Consider the following 20,838-nt stretch of genomic DNA (forward strand, 5'->3'; position numbering starts at 1 on the left):
GAATTATTTGCTTGTTCCACTTGAGCCAAGACTGGTCGTGAACATTACAGAACGGCTGTTGCTTTTAAAATATGAATCCACTTGTAAGTGCGATTAAAAATTGGGAACGTGGGCAGCATAATGGTGTGCGAATATGTAACGGCATGTGTATTTGCCAAAGAGAGTAAGTGTGCAGGAATTTGTCTCGCTGCTTTAAAGCCACAGGGATGAACTCCTGCACATTTCTCGTATTTCAGCGGGGGAGCTGGGGTGATTGGGAGATGGGGGTTACATATTGCGTTGTAGGACTTTCAGGTAGCGGATGTCTGGCGTGAGGGGCGGCCCATGGACGAGGCGCTGTAGGTGCGGGAGCGCTGCCTCACGGCCAGTCGCCAAGGCAGCTCCAGCTCCTGGAAGAGGGGGGTCCCTGTGATCTCAATGGCCTCGGGACGCTCGCTGGGGCTCCACGACAGCATGCTGCGCACCATACTCAGCTACACACAGAGAGAAAACACAGTGTTGTCAGGCCTTTTAACAACACTGACATGCTACAGTAATGCGACGGCTAATAATATCATCCATCAGTGCAAACTGATTAGCTTTAGTTGAAGCTCATGTAACTAGGGCTGGGTAAAGCCAACGATTTCCCGATTATATATATATATATATATATATATATATATATATAAAAATATAAAAGTTTGGACACACCTTCTCATTCAATGTGTTTCTTTATTTTCATGACTAATTTACATTGTAGATGCTCATTGAAGGCATCAAAACTATGAATGAACAAATATGGAATTATGTACTTAACAAAAAAGTGTGAAATAACTGAAAACATGCTTTTTTTGATAACTCTTTTTTGATAACTCTGCAAACCCTGGGTGTTCTCTCAATGAGCTTCATGATGTAGTGACCTGAAATGGTTTTCACTTCACAGGTGTGCTTTGTCAGGGTTAATTAGTGGAATTGTTTCTCTTATTAATAAAAAAGCAAAGGGTGGCTACTTTGAAGAATCTAAAATATAAGACATGTTTTCAGTTATTTCACACTTTTTTGTTAAGTACATAATTCCATATGTGTTCATTCATAGTTTTGATGCCTTCAGTGAGAATCTACAATGTAAATAGTCATGAAAATAAAAAGGAAACGCATTGAATGAGAAGGTGTGTCCAAACTTTTGGCCTGTACTGTACTTTTTATTCATACACCCAAAGGCATATATCAAAAGATCGATTTCTGGGTTATATGAATCATTATCAGATCACTCGAACAAAGGTCGACTTTAATTGGAGAATCTATTCTTTTAACCCAGCCCTACATGTAACCCAGCAGAGGAAGCGGTAGAAATTGCAATATGAACGAACACACACACACACACACACACACACACACACACACACACACACACACACACACACACACACACACACACACACACACACACACACACACACACACACACACACACACACACACACACACACACACACACACACACACACACAATCTTAAAATAGAACAGTACACATCTAGTAAAGTGCTACACTGGGATAGGGTAGAATCACAGATTATGCTATGGGATTATGTAATCTCATTACAAGGTCAACCACGTGAGCTAACCAGGCGCCCTTCAATTGATTATTTGAACGGATAATTTGAGTCTAATGGGATTATGGATTCAAATGATGTTTTCAAATCATGTCGATACAACTGTCTCAGATAATAATGCTGCTATTTGCATTTTAATGTGTGTAGTATGACGATATTAGCATATTTCACTTCATATCCTGTTGATTTGAGAGCAAAAGGACCCAACTCCACCTCCTAATTGGATTAGCTCAGCAGATTTGACTCACCATGCGGATGATGTTGGTGTGGACCGGTCATTTAAGTCCCTCTCTGACAGACTACACAGTAAGAATGAACTCTCACAGTGCGGGATGTGGCCCGCTTTGTTCATTCACCATTTGCTCGTTCTCAGGATAAAACAACAAAAAACAACCACTTTTCTTGGTTCAGACGCAGTTTGTGCTTACAGCCACTGGGTGGCAGCAGACGGCCACTCACCTCCTGAACGTTGTTTTTGGAGAAAACCTCTGGGATGCGCAGCGCTCTCACCTCTGTCAGCGTCTGGGAGAGAAAAAAAAGGGATGTAAACACCTGTGAGTGGAGCTGTGCTGGCGGATAACCAGGCCCTTTGTTACAGAGACAAAGGACACACACACACACACACACACACACACACACACACACACACACACACACACACACACACACACACACACACACACACACACACACACACACACACACGACAATAGTGATTATGTGTTACAGTTTCCCCCAACAGACTTTTCATACAAAATAGAATAACTAAGGGGATAAAAGAACAGACAGAAAGATACACTGCCTCATTAGGAAGTCTCTCTCTTCTTGAGCACAAACAGATAGCAGCAGTGGGGATTCTTACGCTTTGTATATTTGGTGCTCAATAAACATATTTGGAAAAAAAAAATAATAATAATAATAATAATAATAATAATATATATATATATATATATATATATATATATATATGATAAAATGTAAAGCTTGTTGAAACATCAATTTGTCTCAGTGCAGGGTTTTTTTGAATTCAAACCTACAGCTACATGTTTTGACTCTGACAGGGTTGCCAAGTGTCAACTAAACATTTCAACACAAAGGTGCAAACCTTATATAAATGGAGAATCAGTTTATTACAAGAAAAGAGAATAATTGAAGTTGCTCTAAGCATATCAGAAGCAGGGAGATGTGTAAACCTAGATACAAAGTTATTACAGAAAAAGATGGATATTTTATGAAGACATTTAATTTAAACATTCTGACTGCAAATGGTGCCCAGCAGATGTACAAAAAATGTGAATATATATGGTGACCGGTCAGTTTTGGATGGGATCTGACCATCTGAATGGCTTTTCAGTTTATAATAGTTTAGTTGGGGGGTAAATATTGCTTGCTACATAAATGTATTCTAAAAATAGACTTTTGTATAATCTTGTTTTTGTTTAATGAATCTTTAGTCAGTCCAAACCTCCCTTTGATGTTTTTTGCTTTGCTTACACGGTCCTTTGTCTTTACTTGTGTTATACAAATACAGTCTAAATGGAATATAATAATCATGCGCTTGGCTTAGTTTTTGAAAGCAAGAGTCAAATGGTAATTTATTGCTGTATTTCAACCCTTTTGGGAACTGGGTAAAAAAGGAGAGAAAAAAAAAAAAGAAGAAAAAAAAAGTCAAATGAAGAGCTGATTGTGTGCCCCCCGGTGCTGGCTGACTCACCCTCACTCTCTCCATCTGGGTCCTGAACGGATACAGCAGCTCAAACAGGATCAGACCCAGAGAGTAAATGTCCACTTTGTGAGAGTACGAGTTTCCAGAGAGCTGCCAGGGAAAGAAAAGAAAAGAAAAAAAAGAATGGAATTTGAGATATAAAGTCCATTTTGGAGGCGGGAGATAGGGCTGCACATTCTATCATTATAGTCAGCACGAAATCAACTGGCACAATAAACACATCGCAAAAGGCTGCGACATATCGCGAAAAATACTTTTTTAATTAGAAATCGGCACTTCAATGTTCGATAATTTTTTTTTAATTCAACACACAATTTGTATGTTAGGAGAACACTAAAAGCAGCAGAACTGAGTACACTTTAATATCTATTTAGCGCAAGTTATACGGTTATCGAGATATTCAACAACGTTATCGCATATTTTCCTCATATCGTGCAGCCCCCAGTAGGAGACCAACCTACCATACTTGCCCATGATATGAAATGATAGTGTGGAATCAGATCTTATTGTAGTTACACTTTTTTAAAGATTACTTTTGGGGCTTTTCCATCTTTAATGGACAGAACAGCTAGGTGAGAAAGGGGAGAGAGGGAGGGGGGAGAAGACATGCAGGAAATCGTCACAGGTCGGACTCGAACCCCGGACCTCTGCGTCGAGGCATAAACCTCCAATTATATGTGCACTTGCTCTACCACTGAACCAACCCGGCCACATAGTTATACTTTGTATTGTAGTTTCAGTTTGATGTGTATTGTTGTGATGCTAATCTCAATATTTCCCTAATGCTTATCCTACAGCATCACTGGCCCATGTGCGTGAGCTCACCTGCTCCGGGCTCATGTAGAGCTTGGTGCCGACCTGGCCCGTGTGGCGGGTGAGCAGCGGGGCGGGCGTCAGGGCGCTCGGCTCGTCCTCGTCCTCCTCCTGGTCCATGGCCGTCACCAGGCCGAAGTCTCCCACCTTCACCACGTCGTCCATGGTGAAGAATATGTTGGAGGGCTGCAGGGCCGGTGGGGAGAGATTAGAGTTATGGTAGTCTCGCTTTGCCAGACCCTCCTCCCAAAAGCACGCTGGAGGAGGGTCTGGCTAGTCCACACAGCATTCCGGGGATGGGAGGAAAACGTGCTCTGGTTTATTGGCATTTCTTTAAACCAATCACAATCGTCTTGGCCGGTGCTAAGCGCTGGAGAAAAGCTGCGGTGCCGCTGTAAAATAACCTCGGGAAGGAGTTTGTTTTGGTGGAACGTGTGTACGTTCAAAAGTAGTTTTAGTCGGGCAACAGAAAACTCAGATTGGACAGAGAGTCTAGCTAGCTGTCTGGATTTACCCTGCAGAGATCTGAGGAGCAGGTAACCATAGTTATCATTTAGAACGCCAACACTAAGGAAGCCCAAGGCAACGGACATCTGGCCTAAATGAGTGAAATCTGGCGGATTTTCCAGCGGCAATGGAGCAATCCTGGCAGTGCATATCAAAGATACAGACTATGTTATGTAAACATGTACCGAACGTGTAATGCATGAAGGCAGAGAGCATTACTAATGCATGAACCTGTCGACACTATCAGCTCATCATGCCTTCATATACACAAGGAAGCTTTGCATTTTGGCAGGAAGAGCTCATTTATAAAGAGTCTGAAAGGTGTATTGAAACTGAAGGCTGGTAAGAAGTTCTGTATTTCATAGGGAGGACAGACCAATGAAGAAGTTCAAAATACTGGCCGTTTGTCTTATTTCTTTATGGAAATTATAGGTTTTTTGTGCCCTTTTTTCTGTCAATCTGCTCAACCGCTCAAATACAAACACTTTTGCCTGTTATTGGACAGTGTGTAGTGTGTGTGTGTGTGTGTGTACCTTGAGGTCCCTGTGCATGAGCCCCTTGCTGTGCAGGAAGTCAACGGCCTCTGCGATCTGGAGGAAGATATCCAGACACTGGTTGTGCTCCCTCTGCTCCGGGAGGCAGCGCTGAGCCATCCAGTCCTTCAGGTTCTCTTTCCGACAGAGCTGCATCTGGATGTACAGGTACACCTGGAGACAGGGGGAGAAGGTTTCAATTCATTACCATTTTACATCTGACACTGGAAACTATTATTTCATTTTAGAGAGAGAGAAAGAGAGAGAAAGAAAAAGGGTGTCTGTAAAAATAAACGGCTCTGGCTAACATCTGCAGCTTTACTGCAATTACAGTACTGTGGATATATGAGAGATGGTGTGATTGTGATCCAAAAGGCTTATATGTAAAACACAAAATGTTGGTGTTATAGTAAATATTTCTCATTATTTCGGTGATGCTAAATTACATAACAAATGTCCACACCAGCAGGAATCAAAATGTGTAATATATTTGGAAACAAAGTAACCGTAAGGAGTCATATTAATAATGAAAGCCCAGTCTTCATCCTAAAATAAGACCGTGACGCTGGTTAACGACAGCCGGCTGAGTGGATGATGGACTGACCTTGGGAGAGGGCTGGACTCTCTGGGTCGGAGGAGTTGGGGGGAGAGCCAGGGTGAGGGAGGTCGGCCGGGGGGGAGAGGAAGAGGAGGGCGGGACAGACTCCTGATGTCTGGTGTGCGAGGAAGACGAGCTGTTCCTCTCCGTCAGCGTGCTGGGACTGGCAGCGCCAGACGACGAGGCCGTGTCGGCGTCGGCGTCTCGGTCGCAGCCCGAGTCCTCGAACACGATGTCGAAGGAAGAAGAGGTGCAGTCGCTGGGGCCGCGCGGGGGACACAGCTCGAAGGAGTGGGGGGTGTCGGAGGCGTCGGGGTCCGCCTGACTGTCCCTCTCGGACATCAGGCTGTCGTGGCCCAGCAGCGGGTGGAAGGACAGGTCTCCGTCGTCGAAACCTACAGCGCTACCGCCGCTGCTGGAGAGCAGCGCGCCGGCGTCGGCGGAGGCCTCCAGGACGTCTCCGCGGGGCCCAGAGGGAGGGGACACGGAGCTGGACACTGGAACCTTGACTGACAGCGCCTCCATGTGGTCCAGGAAGCTCATTGGCCAGTCTGTGGTGCTGAAAGAGAGAAAGAAGGGTTGGTTGCTGCCAGGCTTACGCCAATCACATAACTACTACATCAATGTTACAATTAATCATTCAAGATGAACTGGGCAATTGTGCAATATAATATGACAAAACAGTTACAAAACGAACAAGACATGTCCCATCCAGGGTGCAGCTGCACTTACAATTGATCTTCTTTGGCATGGCGTGTTTGCTGTGTAACAACTTACTGCATGGGTGCCTCAAATGAGGAAGAGGTTGATCATTTTTGTTTCTGCGTGGTTATCTGGTGCTACTTTTGGCTCTAATGTGCCCAAGTAAACTAAAACAAAAGGAGTAAAGACACAAGACTTTAACTAAACCGCTGCAAACATGCTCGCGTGGATACGCTTTTTATTTTTTAAGATTCTTTTTGGGGCATTTTAGGCCTTTATTAGCCAAAACAGCTTGAGATGTCAAACAGGGGAGAGAGAGAGAGAGGGGGGGGAATGACATGCAGCAAAGGGCCGCAGGTCGGAAACCGATAACCGCACATTTAAAACATCTTGAGAAGTGAGCCAAGTGATGTAAAGTCTGTGGTGTAATAAATGTCAGCGATGCCATAATTCCTCCCGAGCAGAGGATTACATTTATTTATTTTTTGCATTGGATGCCATCCCCGGACCATAGAGCCCAGTGTTAGAGCCACGTTCCAACTGCTGAGCGGTACAGGATCACAGGTTTAAAAAGCTGTGGCTAACCTGGCGTCTTTCAGCCACCTCTGGTCCATCTCCTCCTGCCAGCCCTCGGGGGGGCTCTCCTGCCAGGCGTTGAAGTAGCGGATGATCCCCGGATGCTCCAGCTTGGCCAGGGCCTTCACCTCTCGCATCACCTTCTCACGCGCCAGCTCTCTGCACGACATGAAACCGAGCTTTAGAGTTTAATTTGCATTTAGGACAAGCACTTTTTTCAGTAGTTGGGTCCCACAATTTTTAGGATCTCAAGACACAAATTCTACAAATTCTTATAAGACTTTGCTGTTCACTAAACATTTTTTTGTGTCTGGTGTTCTTTAAATCACACACTTGATTCATTGTTGAACAAATGCAGGTACGACTGTTCTACTACAAAAATATCAGGAATTGTTCCATGACTGACTGACCCTCACATAAGCCCAGTGTTGATACACCATGGGCTCAATAAGCGTTTCAACAAAAACACTGGGCATAAAAATCACATTGTTTGCTATGCACCGTGTGATGTACCAGCCAACAACAGGGCTGAAATAAAAAAATAAACAACCGCAGATCCGCTTTAGCTAAACACTACATTTCCATGCTTGTCAGTATAAATATAAATGCATGGCTAATATTTGTCCAAAACTGTCAGTCGTGGATCTGTGTGCTTCTCTGCGTTTAGATAAGTAGGTCACTGCTTACAAATGTCAGTCTTACAGCTTTAAAGAAAAGGAGATAAAGGAAGAACTTATGGCCTCGAGCAAGGAAGTCTGTGGGGTGACCAGCGAGAGGCGCTACCTGTTGGGCAGACGGATTCTTTTGATGGCGTAGTTGCAGTCGTCCACTTTGTTGCGGGCTTCAAAGACGACCCCGAACCCCCCGCGGCCAAGGCACTGCACCGGCTCAAAGTCAGTCAGGTACCTGGGGAGAAGACACTTTGGTTGTCATTTTGCTTCTAAGAAGAATCACCCTGCTCTCAGCGGTAGAAAAAGAGCTGCGTGTGACATGGGTTTTATCACGTTTATCTGTGTTTTTTTGCCCCCAACGTCGCCTTCCAGGCAGCGCTGCCTGGAAGGCACTAGGATTAGGCAATGGTTAAGGTTAGGGTTAGTTATGCCTAGAAGTCAACGGTCGCAGCGCTGCCTGGAAGGAGACGTTGGGGGCTTTATCACCTTTATCCCTGACAATTTCAAAGACCTAGGATCAGACAATTTACTGTGGTCAAGGAGGCTTATTAAGTGGTAAAAAGGTGATTACCAGGGAAGGAATTACTACCAGCCAAATCCCTGCTAAGGCTGGCTGTGGCAGCTGAGCTGGTAGGTAACCAACTTAAAGCAAAACAATTCAAACTAATGTGCTGTCAGAAAAATACTTGGCTGCCACGAGGCTAAGGCAGACTCCACTTAGAGGTTCCGTGCTGAATAACAGAAAATACAAACGTTTAAACTTACAACTGAAAAGGGAAAGCACATGTATAGGGAATTTTGTTTTGTGTAACTTTAACAATGTCTTTAGTAAGCACAGCTCCACCCGCAAGTGGTATTTCAATCCCACAACACCTGTCAGCTGTATCACATAAACCCTCTATCTTCATAAACCATCATTTGTAAACTCTCTCTACATTGAGATTCACAATACTTAATAATTCATTTTTACAGTCTATCCCATCCATAAAATAAATTAATAACCTCAAATAAACATCAACGTCAGCATCAAAATCAACATGGCAGTGACAACGAGTGCACAGATCGACCGGTTGTGTTTGGTAGCCTGATAGCTGAAGGAATAAAAGATTTTTGCATCGACTTAAAGAAGTAAAATCCTGTAGCTGAATTCACAGTGAGATACCACCAAACTCTGCCTCCATTTACTATCGTCTACATCAGCCGTTCTACACCAGTGAGGTGGGCCTTGTGGAGGGCACAAGGGTGCTTGATTTATCAAATCAATGCTTCCGTTTACATGCACAGCAATATTCCACATTCCTAATATGACAATATTCTGAATTTAATACAGGTCATGTAAACAGCATATTCCGTTTGGGTATTCCGAATAAGGTTTTTTCCAAATATAGCAATTTCCGATTAAGACGTGGGATATTCTTGTATAATTGGGGTTTTAGAGGCATTCTTTGATCATGTATACAGCACAATCTCAAAATCAGGGTTTTACGCCCAGTTTACGGCCTCTTGCCTGTTTATGGCTTATGGTCAGGTCTGTGCGTTGCTACGGTTTCTGTACACAAATAAACCAGCCAACAGTTTGCAAGGCTACCGAACCGATAATAAGGAGAAACACAGCTACTTTTAAACACGATCAAAGACTTGGATAGAAACAGTTTTTTGGATATGTGCAAACATCGCTACGCCGACCTTTTCAAGAAGCTGGTTGAAGGAATGAAAGAGGGACGCTGTGTTCGCACGCTCCAACAAGTCCGCCGCCGCTGGTAAACTTTGACAAAAAAGTATTTTGCACGGCTACATGTAAACAGGAATATTAGTGGAATATTTACTTTTATTAGCCATGTAAACAGCTTGGTCGGAATATCGTCTTTTCAGAATAAGGGCAAAAACCGGAGTATTATGTGCATGTAAACGTAGTCAGTGTTAAACCTACACTGTGTAATGTTTTGAGTTGATTTCACAAATATGTGCTCATTCATGTGTAATTACTTCCACCAACTAATCAAAGTATTCTCGGAAGCGTGGAATCTGACATTCAGAATCATTCAGAATACTTATGAGCAACTCGCTCGAATGACGGCAGCCATGTAGCGCCTCCATGTTTAAAATACCTTAGCCAAAGAGGGATGTACAGTACAGGCCAAAAGTTTGGACACACCTTCTCATTCAATGCGTTTCCTTTTTATTTTCATGACTATTTACATTGTAGATTCTCACTGAAGGCATCAAAACTATGAATGAACACATATGGAATTATGTACTTAACAAAAAAATGTGAAATAACTAAAAACATGTCTTATATTTTAGATTCTTCAAAGTAGCCACCCTTTGCTTTTTTATTAATAAGGAAAAAAACTACTAATTAACCCTGACAAAGCACACCTGTGAAGGTAAAACCATTTCAGGTGACTACCTCATGAAGCTCATTGAGAGAACACCAAGGGTTTGCAGAGTTATCAAAAAAAGCAAAGGGTGACTACTTTGAGGAATCTAAAATATAAGACATGTTTTCAGTTATTTCACACTTTTTTGTTAAGTACATAATTCCATATGTGTTCATTCATAGTTTTGATGCCTTCAGTGAGAATCTACAATGTAAATAGTCATGAAAATAAAGAAACACATTGAATGAGAAGGTGTGTCCAAACTTTTTGGCCTGTACTGTGTATATATATATATATATATATATATATATATATATATATATATATATATATATATATATATATATATATATATATATTTAAAATTGTTCAAACTGATGTGAATCTCTGCATGTTACATTGGGGGTTGGTGGGTTCAGGGTCTACACCCTGATGAAGTATCCCCTCTCATGCTCTTCTGGGGCTTGAAGGTGGTCTTATTAGGAAATGTGTTGGCACATGTACTTCAGGCCTTGATCCTGACTCATGCCTACCTCAGCTGCTGCAACAGCCACCAGTTTTATTTAGGGAAACTTCTGCTAAAGCACTTTGCATGAATTGCAACAGCAGCTTTAAAGGACAGAAGAGGGTGGGTGTTTGTCATTTTGAGGTGGATCAAAATAATGCGAGAGTGGCGATGACAGGAGGAAAAAAAAAGAAGCAGTTTAACCATATTGTTGCTTGCGTTTCGGGGGTGGGGAGCCAAATTTTTCAGCTAAAGAATGTAAACATGCAAGCTCCATCGATCAGACAACAGGAGGTCTGTGACAGCCCATAAATTATGGCTACTGATCATATTTGGGATGTCAAAAAAAAAAAAAACTTGTGACAATGTGCTGACAGTGATGTAAAGTGACACTCTGACCCTGTGGCAGATGCTGCTGGGCAGGGTGGGGTCTGATGGCAAACAGCTGAGTTATCCAATCATGCACTACTACGCCTCGTATCTCCCATCTCTGCCTTGTCCTATCCAGGCAGGCTGGAAGAGCACCGGTCACCATGGTAACAGTGCCGAATCTGTAGCTACACCTTGAAAGAGCGAGACTGGCGTGGAACTTTCAAGTGCGAGGATAACAACTCCCGGCAGAGTGGTAGTGTTTTGTCAAGTTCTCCTGAGTCATGACAAAAAAAAACATTTACAAGCATATTCCTCCTCGGCGTCACAGCGTGTCAATAATGTACCTGGACACATATTCGCTGAAACGGGTCTCCATGGCAACCGGCTCTTTGGATTCCACCACCTCAAGGTCAAACTTGGAGTCTGTCTGGCACTGTGTCTCCGACTCTTTACGTTGCTATTAGGGGCAGAAGGAGGACAGCAAAGATACAATGAAGAAATTAGAGATGCTTCCCAGTTTTGGATGAAAAAAAAAAAAAACAAGGTCACCTTCTGTGGCATGCTGGGTATTTATTTTTTCTAAGAAAACACTGAACAAAGTCTCTCAGCCACAGGCACAATGAGACAGGGAAAGAACATGTTTTGAATTCTGTGACAAGACATTCCTATAACAAGCAATGCACTTCTATTAAATGACACTATTCACAGAAGAATCACCTACTTCTATCTTGCTTTAGAAATACACAGTTGAGTCCAACATTGCAGTGTCAATCTCTAGTTTGAACTTTTTTTATAACCAACATAAAAAAACAGGGACATCCATTAACATGGATGTGACAAAGTTTGTTCATTGACATTTTAAAGGAAGTACTATGTATTTCTTTTTCTGACCTTTATCCATACCGAATCACAATCCTAATCGTAAAAGTCATCTCATATGTGGAAGCGTTTTTTTTTTTTTTTTAATATGGTGACTGGTGTCGGCAGCTGCGTGTAGTGTCTTAACATTAACATTATATGACAAGAATAACCACCAGCAGTCACTGGCAGCATGGCATTCTGTGTCTTACCCTCACATAGGCCACCGGGGCGGGAGGGTGGAAGAATTTGCGGACGATGTAGGTGGTGGCGGCGATGCAGAAGACGATGGTGCCGAGGATCTCCTTCCACCAGGGCAGCAACAGCACGGGGTCCTTTCTCCTGCGGCTCTGCGCTCCTGCCCCGTTTCCCTTTATCAGGCTCACGGCGCTGTCGCGTTTCTCCCGGTAGCGTTTGCTGTAGGGGAAGTAGTAGCCGTTGTCTACGGAGAGGAAAAGCGATGAATCGGTCAGTGGCTTGTTGGGTCATTTTGTCCCTCTCAGCCATTCCCTTTTCGGTTACACTTTACTTGAAGGTTTCTACATAAGAATGACATGACACTGTCATGAAGAGGTCATAAACATTATAAACAAGTCATAAACGTTTATGACAGAACGCTTCTTTTAGTTAGTGTCATTCTGTTTTTGTCATGACAAGTTATGGTTAGGGTTCTTGTGTCATGACATGTCACTCTTATCTAGATACCTTTCAAGTAAAAGGTTACCCACTTTTCTCTGCTGGGCACTGCAGCATAATGTGACTTTACTGTGGCTCCATTACAGCCCTATGTCCGCCATCAGGTCCTTACCATATGGATACTGAAGGATGGATAGGGCTCCGTTGCTGTATTCGTCATGGGAGAACTTGTCATTGTTCAAACACTTGTCAAATTCATCCGAGGCGACCAGGGCTGGTGTCCGAGATGGGGAATCTGTGTCAAGGACAAGATGAGTAAGTTCTTCCATCTCCGTAAAAAAATAAAAATAAAAGAGGTATCAAAAGAGTCGGAGTAACAATCGCAAGATAGCTCTGTATTAAGTGAAATTAAAAAACAGAGCCATGAGCGACAGGGAACAAATAATTGATTTAAATACTTTCTGAAATTCTCAGTGGATAAGAGATGTTATGCTAGAGAAGAAAAAACTAGAGAAGATATGATACTCTCTCCAAGGGTCCGTTTTAAAGTTGCATACTATTTGGCAGCCTTTCTTGACATTTGTAGAGAACATGGAAGCAAAGAATGTAACCCAAAATACATTGTATATTCCTATGTTATTGATTTCTCATAATTCTTTTTATTTTTATCTCCTTCTTTTGGGTAAATATATAATTTAGAGAGTGTTGGTCTGGTGGGGGGGTAGATGTTTGAGATTAGTTTTGATTGTTTGTATTTTGTTTATACCTTGTACACTCTGAAAATCTTTAATAAACAGACATTGATCCAAAAAAAAAAAAAAATCCTGAAAACACAGTATCAGTATCAGCAGTCTTCAGTCACTGCTCAGCCCACAGGTGGCCGTCACAAACTAAGTTGCCTTGGTGATTAGACACAGCGCCTAATGACCAATAGAGGTGTGAACTTACGGACTAGAGGCTTCCACTTGACTGTGGGTAGTGGAATGATGTCATCTTCTGATCCGATGGCTTTGGTGGGGAACTTTTCACTGATCCTCACTGAGGACTGGAGGTAGAGCTGTCCCTGGAACATCCCTGATAAACCCAGGGCAAAGGAGTTAGACACATACTCACACGGTTCTCTGGTACCTCATACACCGTAGAGACTTAGTGCTGAAAATAAAGTCACAGAAATTGCAAATAATGCAACGAAATAGGGCTGCACAATAGGAGGAAAATATGCGCTAATGTTGAATATTGCGATATTACTTGCGATAAATAAAGATGTTTAATTGTACTCCGTTTTGCTGCTTTCAGTATGCTGCTCAAATACAACACATTGTTTTTTACATTTAAAACAAATGAAAGGAAATCATTTCCAACATTCTTTTATCGAAAAATTGCATGTTGAATTGAATATAAAAGGCACAACTATAGAAAGACAGTTACATTGCATATAAGTGCAGTTTTCTGCTTATCTTTTCTTTCAACTAACACAAAAAATGTGTGTCTTTCGCGATATGTTGCAGCCTCTCACAATGTATTAATTGCGGCAGTTGCGATGACGAGAAAAAATAAATATATATATATACAATATATATTGTGCAGTAGAGAATTAGGCCTTAAAATTTAGGCCCGACAAGGCCTGAGCCCGACAGAATTCGGCCCAAACACGACAAGTACATTTTGATTGATAGCTTTTTAAAAGCCGAACCCGTTTACAGCCCGACATTATTCAAATGTGCCCACGCACACAGCTCTTTTGCCTTTTGTCAAGAATGAGTTATTTATAAAAAATGTTAACATAATTTATTCATGACTAATGTAGGCTATAGGCCACTTGGAAGTTGGAACAAAGAAATAAAAGAAGTCCTCCAGAGGCCAGCCGCCGTTTCACCTCCTCAGCATCCATGTTCGCGCTAATCAAAAACGCATCACCTGACCGCTCATTTACCGCGCAAGCCCGAGCGGAAGCCCGAGCCCTTTGTACAATGATGGAAATGAAGACCAAACCCGAACCGGCAAAGATCTTCAGCTCTATTGTGCAGCCCTACAACAAAACATGAGGAATACACAAGCCTGCAGTGTGTGAATTTACCAAGGTAAACATTGGACGCTTCAGCTCCTCTGGCCTTCTTCGAATCGTCGTCGTCATCCTCCTCATCAGTTTCCGACTGGTTGCTGTAGGCGTTGTCGTCGAACAGGGCGATGGGTGTGACTTTACCCCCGCCCACCAGCCAAGCCGAAGCGATGGGCGTGCAGAACTACACAACACAGGTGATACCGAATGAGTTGCTATATGGTCTCCAGAGCGAGGGGCCACAGAGTAAACACACTTTTATTAAATGCAGTTAGTTAGAGCTTCTCACGTGTCGTTCCCAGATCAGCTGTCCATCAGGCTCGGTGCTGAAGGCCATGATCTTCCAATTTGGAACAGACACTTTGATGACGAGGTCCAGATTCTGGCTCTGCTGCTTCTCCGTCTGCCCCCTCTCTTTTGGTTCATCGGTGATGACCCGCTGACTCTCCCTCCAGGCGTCGCCATTGGCAACTTCCCCCTCCAGGAAGTTCATTCCAGACTGCATCTCAGGAAGGAGCTTCAGCTCAAAGTTTCCCACACTAAAGTTCCATCTAGTATCACGAATGATAATACACTCTTCAGTTGTAATTCTGGAAATGATTATCACACTTAGGTGCCAAACTTTTAGATTTAGACTTTCAGATTTATAAATAATAACGGGTGAGTATTTTTTTTCCCTCTCGAAGTACCAAAGTAAACAAAAGTAATATTTATCTAACATGGGTCTGCTGAGAGGCAGATGGTAGGACGCTGACAAAGGCAATAGATACATGGTGATGCTTCTACTACTACTGACGTACTAACGTTAACTCCTAGCGGCTGAAAGGTTAACGGACTTTTTTAAAACCATTGACGGAAAGTCAATCGAGTGCTTGTGAACCCTTCTGGAATACCAGACCAGATGCAGTAGCTGCTTCACGACTGACACGGACTCACCGGCCGACTAACAAGGACAGATTGATTGACTGATTAAATCCAACTCACTTCTCTATCCCTGATCGGGGCCTGATGGCTCGCACAGTCTTCTGAGTCCTCTGCAGCAGGAGCACATCTTCGGCCTCCATCTCCTCGTCTCCCCGGCGACAGCCCATCGCAGAGCAGATGTACCGAAGCTGAGGCACACAACATGACAAAGGGGGGGTCATTATACAGGGGTTTTGTGGTGACAACAAGGTGTCTTGTTGGCCTCTCTCAAAAACATTACGACAATTACTTTAACTCACTCGCCTTCCAGTCGGTTTTCGCGTTATTCTATCAATCGAAACATTCGGGTGGTGCCGTCGCACCACAGAGAGACCCGACTTCAGTTGAGGCTAAATCAACCAGCATGCTACAGCTGATAGACAACAACTAGTGTATCAACATACTACAAGCTCCAACTAAGGGGAGTTCACTGACCTTGCCACTGTAGGCCCCCAGACCATAGGTAGTAAGAGATTTGCCCCCAACCAGGACAGTGTCCTCCCCGATTCGGTAAGACGAATCTAGCAGGGACTCCACACTGAAAGGCACTGCCTCCATAGTCTCCCTGTCCCGGTTCCACTGGAACAAGGCACCATCCAGTGAAGGGATTACCATCTTATTGCCAAACACCTGCAGGAACAAACAGGTTGGTTTTAAAGGGTTAGTGTCCATTGCTGACGTGTCAAAACCAAGTTGATGTAAATGAGTTGGAAAAGCACAACAAAAGGAAAGAAAAGGAATGTGGTAATTATTAATTGAACACAAAACATCATCCAATGTACAATTAAACGTATTCATCCAAGGTGGTTTAAGAGTTTTCATCTTGGTTATTCCATAACATAACGTAGGCACGTGTCGGAAGGGGCCAAACCACAGACATGGCAGTTCATCGGTTAGCTTGGTTTTTTGGAACCAGTCAAGTTTGAGTGCCAGTTAAAGATGGTCTCTTTTGAGTTTGATGCAAAGCTTTTGCTTAAAAAGAGTACAACTTAACGTTACAAAATCTGCTCCAAAAAAAAGAGTTTCAAAGTCAAATTGCAGAGATGTCTTATCATGCTTAATTTGAAAAGCTTAAAAGCTTAAATGCCACACTAACTCCTTTGACATTGACATATATCTATGTCTGGTGGTGTTAGCTTTGTATTGTTTTACCGGATGTTGGATTGCCAGTAGCTTAGCTACGCTCATTTATGTTCACTTTGTGCCGTGATACCATCTTGATTTGCCAGTAGCCCTGATGTTATGTTACCTTTTTGCTGTGCTAGATTGTCTTTATGTACCCGTAGCATGTAGTCTATTACTGTTAGCCGACGTTTGGCTAACTAGGGAGCCAGGAATTGCAATTCAGATGATGCTGTGCCACACCTGGACTCCCCCTAATAAAGTTTTCTGAAACAAGCCACTGGTACACACAGGACAGTATGTGATGTACTGTTGCCATTGCTGCAGAAACTACATTATTTCATGAGGACACACTGCTCAACAGTGCTGTCCGGGGGGCGATTTTTAAACGTTATTCTACTATGCTAAGAAGAATAACATCATTGGACCATCATGATAGGGGAAACATTGAAATGTGTAACTAGAAAGACACCAACAATTCTGAGAAAACTTTTATGCTTTATGTAAAAGCAGACATTTCCAAAATTCAGTATCAATAACTTTTTGAAAATGAGAGATTTATGCCATTTTGACTAATGGCTGACAAGCACTATTTTCTGAAAATGGCTCAGAATTTTTTTCTGAATGATCTAGGTATCTAGATTCAATAGATTAACACAGACTTTTTATTTTTATTTTTTAGTTAAGTTCAGATGTGCACCCTTATCAAAGGCGCTAAAATTGCCCCGGACGCTGTCCTTGGCAAAAAAAAAAGAAAAAAAAGAAAAAAGGTATTCCAAATTTTTTACTTCTGTCTGAGGCGATGGCTTCTAACACATTAAACCTACTGGAATACCTTTTACAGTTTGAAATATCGTCTTCAGCTCAGACAGACAATCGTTCAGGCACAAAACCACTTTCCCACACAGACAACCCTGGCCGACACACATCCGCCCATACAGCAGCTTTAGCCCCACACACTTGGACTCAACCCACAGGCTTGGGACCCTTACACAACTAAGAGCCTAAGTAATTAACCTGGATCTTTATAAAAAACATAATGTGCGTGTGTGCTCCTGTATGTGTGCTGTTAGGTGCTCACTGTCGGTGTGGGGGGTTGGTGAGGCAAGGATGACATCATTGCAAAAACCTGAGCCTAATCCTGCTTTGACCTCCACAGCTTTAGCTCGTCAGGGGGTGTTAGGGACACTTGTTTTCTTCGAGCACTTCAGTCGTTATTATACAAAGACTGTCATCAAAAATCTGCTTATTTGGATTTCCAAGGTATGACTCGCTCTTTTCAACAAACTTGACATAACAGCAGAATTTGGACCCATTAGCGATTCCTCGTCTCTCGTAAATGGACGCTTCCAAAAAAGGGATGGACACGTCAGGTGCTGCTGGTGTCGAACCCGTGACCCGTCAATCACCTCCTATTGGAAATGCTATCGGACTTAATAAAAAACAAAGTCAGTGTGGTTGCTTTGTGGTGGATTAACAAAATGCCAGGAGAGAGAAATGTGTGGCAGAATGATTTACTAGAGAGCAGAGCCAGGAGCAGAGGTGATGTCATTTCTTTTCGAGGGAGGAGGGTGGTTTGGATTCAAGATGAGGATAAATTTAGTAAGTGAAAGGGGAGGGGAGGAGGAGGAGGAGGGGGGTTGTGACCATCACATCACCATCACACCATGCTGGTATGGCTGAGGGGGGTGCAAAGAGGTTTACAGCAGAGGGGGAACGTCTCAGCTGTGGATGAGTCATCCTGCCCCTGATGCCTTAATCCATCTCTGATCCAGCAAAGTGTTCCAACACCAGCTATCCTGGATCACTTCTTAGATCTCCCATAGACTCGGGATTTCATTACACTCATTTCTCCCCTGACCAATCTATCACGTTGCCCTATAAAACACTATATCAGCAAATGTTCAAACTGAACGAGAAGAAACAGAAGTTGTCAAAAGTTACGTAGATCTGATTGATGCCAAGCAGGCTGAATTATTCACACCCCCTCTCCCAACTTGTTTCAGTGCATTATCAACAATAGCATCTTATTGGCTCTAGCTGGCAGGGGACGTCTGGTGAATTAGCAACCATTTATCTAATGGAACTAAGTAAACAAGGCTTGAAAACCATTTCAAGTCAGCACAGAGTAGTAGAATGAGTTTGTAGAGTGGTTTGTGGCATGTACTGTACTGTAGGATGATTCACTTTGCATATTTACTTTGCTCTTAAAAGATAAAGCCGTCTTTATGGTGGACGTCATCAAAGAAGGCAGTAAAAGTTCCCTAATATGACCTTTTTTTAAAAATATAAAATGTTGGGGTGACCTCTTGCTCACCCAGTAGAGCGTGCGCCCCATATAGGCGTACTCCTCCGTGGCAGCGCACAGGATGCCGGAGGTCTGAATCACATTCCTTTGCTGGGTGTCATCCCCCCTCTCTCCCCCCCTTTCAGCACTCTCTCTAATACAGGGTTTCTGCAGGTTTTACAAAGTCAAATTTAAGACTTTTTAAGACCTTTTTAAGACCATTACGAATGACAATTAAGACCTATATCATAATACATAAAAGTTCAACAAAATGCAGAGTCACAAAAGTACCTGCAAAGTAAATAAATGTATTCAAATTGAATAAAAGCGACACAGGGTAATAATAATCTGTACACATAAAGCAAATTATATTTGGACGAGCAAAAGAAACAACTACAACACCACAGAATAATAATAATAAAAGAAAAATATTTCAAAAGAGCATTAGAGGTAGCGTTAGACGGATGTATGAAAATTAAAACCTGTTCAAAATGATTTAAGACCTAGAACACAATACTTCAGTGGATTTAAAACTTTTTAAGGGCTAACATTTTGGAAAAAAAATGTTAATGACCCCACAGAAACCCTGTAATAAAAGGCAATAAAAGCCCTCAAAAACAAGGTTTAAAAAAATTACAATTTCTGTTTTTTAATAATAATATTATTTGACGTGGACAAATCCAGACGAAAATTTTTGCTATTACTTCTACACTCGACTACAGATATACATTCATCAAATACTTTTTTTTTTGGAATGAACTTTATGTTCCCCATTCACACTGCATACCTATAGATCTAATGCTAAACTCATTTTTTGGGAGTGTGGATTAGAGATTACCATGTCATACATTTTATGAATTTTGGCATCCGACTACAATATAATCTGAGATGTTATTACTTACCCACCAGACCGTATGTCTGTTGGGTACATTTACTAATTTAAATCTTAGTGTACTCATGCCATGAAGCTTACAGAAATCCTGCTAGCTATTGCTGAGGAAATGTATTTCATTAAAATGGAAATCTGCTCGAGTTAATTATTCAGAATTTGTAGATGCACAGTATTCCAGAAAGAAATAAGGTTTGAGGAAAAGGAGGTCTTTTTTACAAACCCTTTCTTTAATAAAAAGAAAACATCAAAGCAAATTAAAGGTATTCCTTGATGAGCAGTGTATAAAATGATGATCAGTGACCCGTCCCTGATCTGGGTTTTTTTATGTCTTTGTTTGTTGTTCATACTTTTGCTGCATCTTGAAAACAAAAGACAAACTTTGAAAAACAAAAACGGGAAAGGGCTTTTACATTTTCAACTTTTAGAGAATATTTAAAATAAAAGATTCAAAAGAGCCTACCCCCTAAAAGAAAAACTCTAAATGAAGTAAAATACTGACTGTGACAGCACAAACATTTCCACTCTCCTTGTGTGTCCTGTGGCTATTCATTTTTTAGGAGCTACAACTCAGACTCATTCAAGTCTTACCCTCTTTTCTTTTTTGAAAAAAATGTGAGAGTGCGCCTTCCTCTAACAATAAGATCCACTAGCACTTTGAGAACAGAGCCAGTCAGTTATTTTGAGGCTGCAGGGTTTAACATGTGTGTCTTTGCACTTTCTAGCATCAACACTATATGTGCAATACAATGATGATTATTAGTTCATCTGTAGTACTGTATCTTTATTAATGTTTTATAAATGCTATTTCTATACACAGTGTTTGTTTTTGGATGAAGGAGGCATTCGTGTGTGTGTGTGTGTGTGTGTGTGTGTGTGTGTGTTGCTGTTGACGATTCAGAACATGCCAAACAGTGTCAGCTCTCGCGCGCCGCTAATGTGCCACTGTTGGCCCACAAGGCTACTGCTCCACTTAAAGGCGGGAGAGGGAGGGAGAGAGGGAGAGGGAGAGGGAGAGAGAGAAAATATAAAATAAAAAAACTATCA

At 42.2% G+C, this 20,838-nt stretch overlaps 1 protein-coding gene across 1 annotated transcript in view; it reads right to left on the reverse strand.

Moving 5' to 3' along the window:
* Positions 1–243: 243 nt before the first annotated feature.
* Positions 244–20,838, reverse strand: part of eif2ak3 (eukaryotic translation initiation factor 2-alpha kinase 3) — a 34,851-nt gene continuing 14,256 nt past the window's right edge. The window contains exons 3-18 of the mRNA XM_028566223.1: positions 15,929–16,123; positions 15,515–15,642; positions 14,820–15,081; positions 14,549–14,714; positions 13,420–13,545; positions 12,644–12,766; positions 12,048–12,277; positions 11,322–11,434; positions 7,832–7,954; positions 7,058–7,207; positions 5,777–6,329; positions 5,173–5,346; positions 4,145–4,318; positions 3,308–3,409; positions 2,053–2,115; positions 244–473 (exon numbers count right to left, since the gene is read on the reverse strand). Of these exons, the coding sequence (XP_028422024.1) occupies positions 291–473; positions 2,053–2,115; positions 3,308–3,409; positions 4,145–4,318; positions 5,173–5,346; positions 5,777–6,329; positions 7,058–7,207; positions 7,832–7,954; positions 11,322–11,434; positions 12,048–12,277; positions 12,644–12,766; positions 13,420–13,545; positions 14,549–14,714; positions 14,820–15,081; positions 15,515–15,642; positions 15,929–16,123 (2,865 nt within the window). The 3' untranslated portion in view covers positions 244–290. The remainder of the gene's footprint in view (positions 474–2,052; positions 2,116–3,307; positions 3,410–4,144; positions 4,319–5,172; positions 5,347–5,776; positions 6,330–7,057; positions 7,208–7,831; positions 7,955–11,321; positions 11,435–12,047; positions 12,278–12,643; positions 12,767–13,419; positions 13,546–14,548; positions 14,715–14,819; positions 15,082–15,514; positions 15,643–15,928; positions 16,124–20,838) is intronic.

Source organism: Perca flavescens, chromosome 20, assembly GCF_004354835.1.
Source record: "Perca flavescens isolate YP-PL-M2 chromosome 20, PFLA_1.0, whole genome shotgun sequence".
NCBI lineage: Eukaryota > Metazoa > Chordata > Actinopteri > Perciformes > Percidae > Perca > Perca flavescens.